Below are 2,863 nucleotides of genomic sequence, written 5' to 3' on the forward strand. Positions count from 1 at the left end.
TCCTGGGATTTGTACATCTCTGTTTTAATGTACGATTTTGTTTTTATAAATATAAATAAAGTGATGCACAGATACCAGTTTTGCGAGTACTGGTACTTGCCGAGTACTTACAAGTACGAGTACTGATACATTTTTGTTTATTGTCATGTGACAGTTTTTCTAAAACAATACAGAGTAATGATTTCAGGACAGTGGTGGAGTGCCAGAACCAGGTCCCAGCTGCAACCGCTGCAACCCTGGTAGTTCTCGTGAAAATGCCAAGTATCAGTATTGGAACTGGAAAAGTATCGGTGCATCCCTAGGTGTAACCATAGTGGGGGGTTTTTTTTTCCAATCAAGCTTTATATAGGAAAGTGTCTGAGAGAAGAAATCCTTGTTTTGCCCACACTAACTAATCAGATTGTTTTCCCTTTAGCAAAAAAAAAAAAAGATTATTTGTGCCGCAATCATCTGCTTTCAGTTTCACGACTGAAGCCGTCATTCTGTCTATACGTGTTTTATATTCCTTGCCTTTAATTTTTGTTGTTATTAGAAATGTGACGTTCACCGGTTAGACGAAGCTCCACCGACTACATCCGTTCTGACTAGAGAGCAAGGCCTGCAGTATTACAGGACCATGCAGACCATCCGGCGTATGGAGCTCAAATCAGATCAGCTGTACAAGCAAAAGATCATCCGTGGATTCTGTCATCTATACGACGGTCAGGTAAAAGATGCTGCGATAGGACCTTTTGTCCGTTCAGAGGAAACAGTGCTTCTCACATCTCAGGAAAAGTTCTTATTGAGATACGTTACTAATGTCCCCAAACACTAAACTCAGGAGTTAAATCTTAACAATACATCCAAGTAACTTAAAGTGACATTAAACCCTCAGATTTTTTAACATAAACCAATACTGTAATGTGTGCCTTACTGTAATCCATGGTTGTTTCCCTTCTCTTTGCTGCTCTTCCTTTTACATCTGCATCTTATCTCATGCTTGGGGAGAACTTCCCTTTGCAGCAGACTGCCTTGTCTCTGGAATGGATACACGGTGTCTGTGTGAAGGTTTGCAACCTGAGCCAGCACTACAGGAAGAGGCACTCAGCTGCAAAGGGAAGTTCTCCCCAAGCATGAGAAGACATGAGGATTTAAAAGGAAGAGCAGCAAAGAGAAGGGAAACTACCATGGCTTACAGTAAGGCGTACATTACAGTATTGGTTTATGTTAAAAAATCTGAGGGTTTAATGTAATTTACTATTAACAACAATGTATCTTATTTGTGTATCACTCGGCTGTATATCCTCAAATCATCTCTGAATTAGTGCTGACACTGTCCTTCCTTATGGAGGGTGGCTACTTCTGTTCTCCATGGTCCCTGCGTGTGTTGTAAAGTAGCCACCACTCCAAGCTCACTCCTGTGATGGACTACAATCTCCATTATTATTATTTTATTAATGTAAATTGCGATTGTAGTCCATCACGGGAGCGAGCTGAATGTGAACAGATTACAGACAAAGTAAGTGTTATCCTAATTTGGTGCAAAAAGTCAAAATACACTTTAAGGATATTCTTCTTTTGTGAGCATACAAATCTTCTCTCTCCAGGAAGCGTGTTGTGTTGGCCTGGAGGCGTCCATTAATCTCTCAGATCACTTAATCACAGCCTATCGCGCTCACGGATATACCTATACTCGCGGGGTGTCTGTGAAAGAAATCCTGGCCGAGCTCACAGGTATGTATAGAAGAGCCTTACTGGTATATAGATGTCAACAGCTTCACTGCTTTACGGAGGTCTTCTGTATTTGTATACATCCTGTGATGAATATGGGTTTCATTGGATTTTATACCATTTGATTTACACAGTGTACCTAAAGCTGAACTCCCGGCAAATAGCCAAATGCACAGATATAATATTCATTCTGTTTAGCCTACCAAAGCATTTGTATTTATTTCCATCCAGTCTTGAGATTTATACAGCCTGCTCACGCACTGCAGACAGGTCAAGGAATACAGTGGTGTCCTCTTTTCACCTCCTACCTGCTGACCTTCCAGTAAAAGAGCAACAGTAAACTGATGAGGTCATCTCTCTGCTCTCTTTCCTGTGACAGGAAGAAGAGGGGGTTGTGCCAAGGGAAAAGGCGGTTCAATGCACATGTATGCCAAGAACTTCTATGGAGGGAACGGCATTGTGGGAGCTCAGGTATGTTTCTTATTATTGCTCATTAGTAATGGCAGCACTGCTAGACTTTCCCTCATGATTGGCCAAAGGCTTGAGGCAGACATCTTGAATCACCATCGTTGGAGAACTACAGTGCATGTATTTTTGTAAATTCCTAAGATTATAGTACATACCCCCTGTTTATTTTTTTATAGTATAAGTCAGCTCATGTTTACTTTTCAGGTCCCTCTTGGAGCAGGAATAGCGTTGGCCTGTAAATATTTTGGAAACAATGAAATCTGTTTGTCTTTATATGGAGATGGAGCTGCTAATCAGGTAGGTACTGGTGTTTTATACGATGTATTGTATGATGCAATAGCATTCTCATTAGAAGGGAATACGTATTGGCTTTTCATATAGAATGTTATTCTAAGACATATTGGGTTGTAATCGGATATATTCAAAATGGTACATATGAATATTCTCCATTGACCCTTTGTGGTAAGCAGGCGAAGCGCTCCAGACTTAATGAGCAACTTTCCTTCACTTATTGTAAAGCCATGCTGTCAGATAGACCACAAACAATGCAGAGTGAGTCATAGAGTAGGGACACCCCTTCCCTTTACTATACATAATGCAGAGCCAGTCATAGAGTAGGGACACCCCTTCCCTTTACTATACATAATGCAGAGCCAGTCATAGAGTTGGGACACCCCTTCCCTTT

General features: G+C 41.0%; 1 protein-coding gene across 5 annotated transcripts in view; it reads left to right on the forward strand.

Annotated features, from left to right (window-relative positions):
- The window catches only part of PDHA1 (pyruvate dehydrogenase (lipoamide) alpha 1), a 20,021-nt gene that overhangs the window by 6,557 nt on the left and 10,601 nt on the right, over positions 1 to 2,863 (forward strand). For 3 of the 5 annotated variants that reach the window (XM_018554845.1, XM_018554847.1, XM_018554846.1), the window contains 4 exons: positions 533 to 706; positions 1,587 to 1,713; positions 2,090 to 2,181; positions 2,383 to 2,475. In XM_018554845.1, coding sequence (XP_018410347.1) covers positions 533 to 706; positions 1,587 to 1,713; positions 2,090 to 2,181; positions 2,383 to 2,475 — 486 coding nt within the window. Of the gene's footprint in view, positions 1 to 532; positions 707 to 775; positions 800 to 1,586; positions 1,714 to 2,089; positions 2,182 to 2,382; positions 2,476 to 2,863 lie in introns of all 5 variants that reach the window. The other 2 variants (XM_018554848.1, XM_018554849.1) reach the window with 2 other exon arrangements.

This window comes from Nanorana parkeri, unplaced genomic scaffold (assembly GCF_000935625.1).
Source record: "Nanorana parkeri isolate BGI_ZX_2015 unplaced genomic scaffold, ASM93562v1 scaffold175, whole genome shotgun sequence".
Taxonomy (NCBI): Eukaryota; Metazoa; Chordata; class Amphibia; order Anura; family Dicroglossidae; genus Nanorana; species Nanorana parkeri.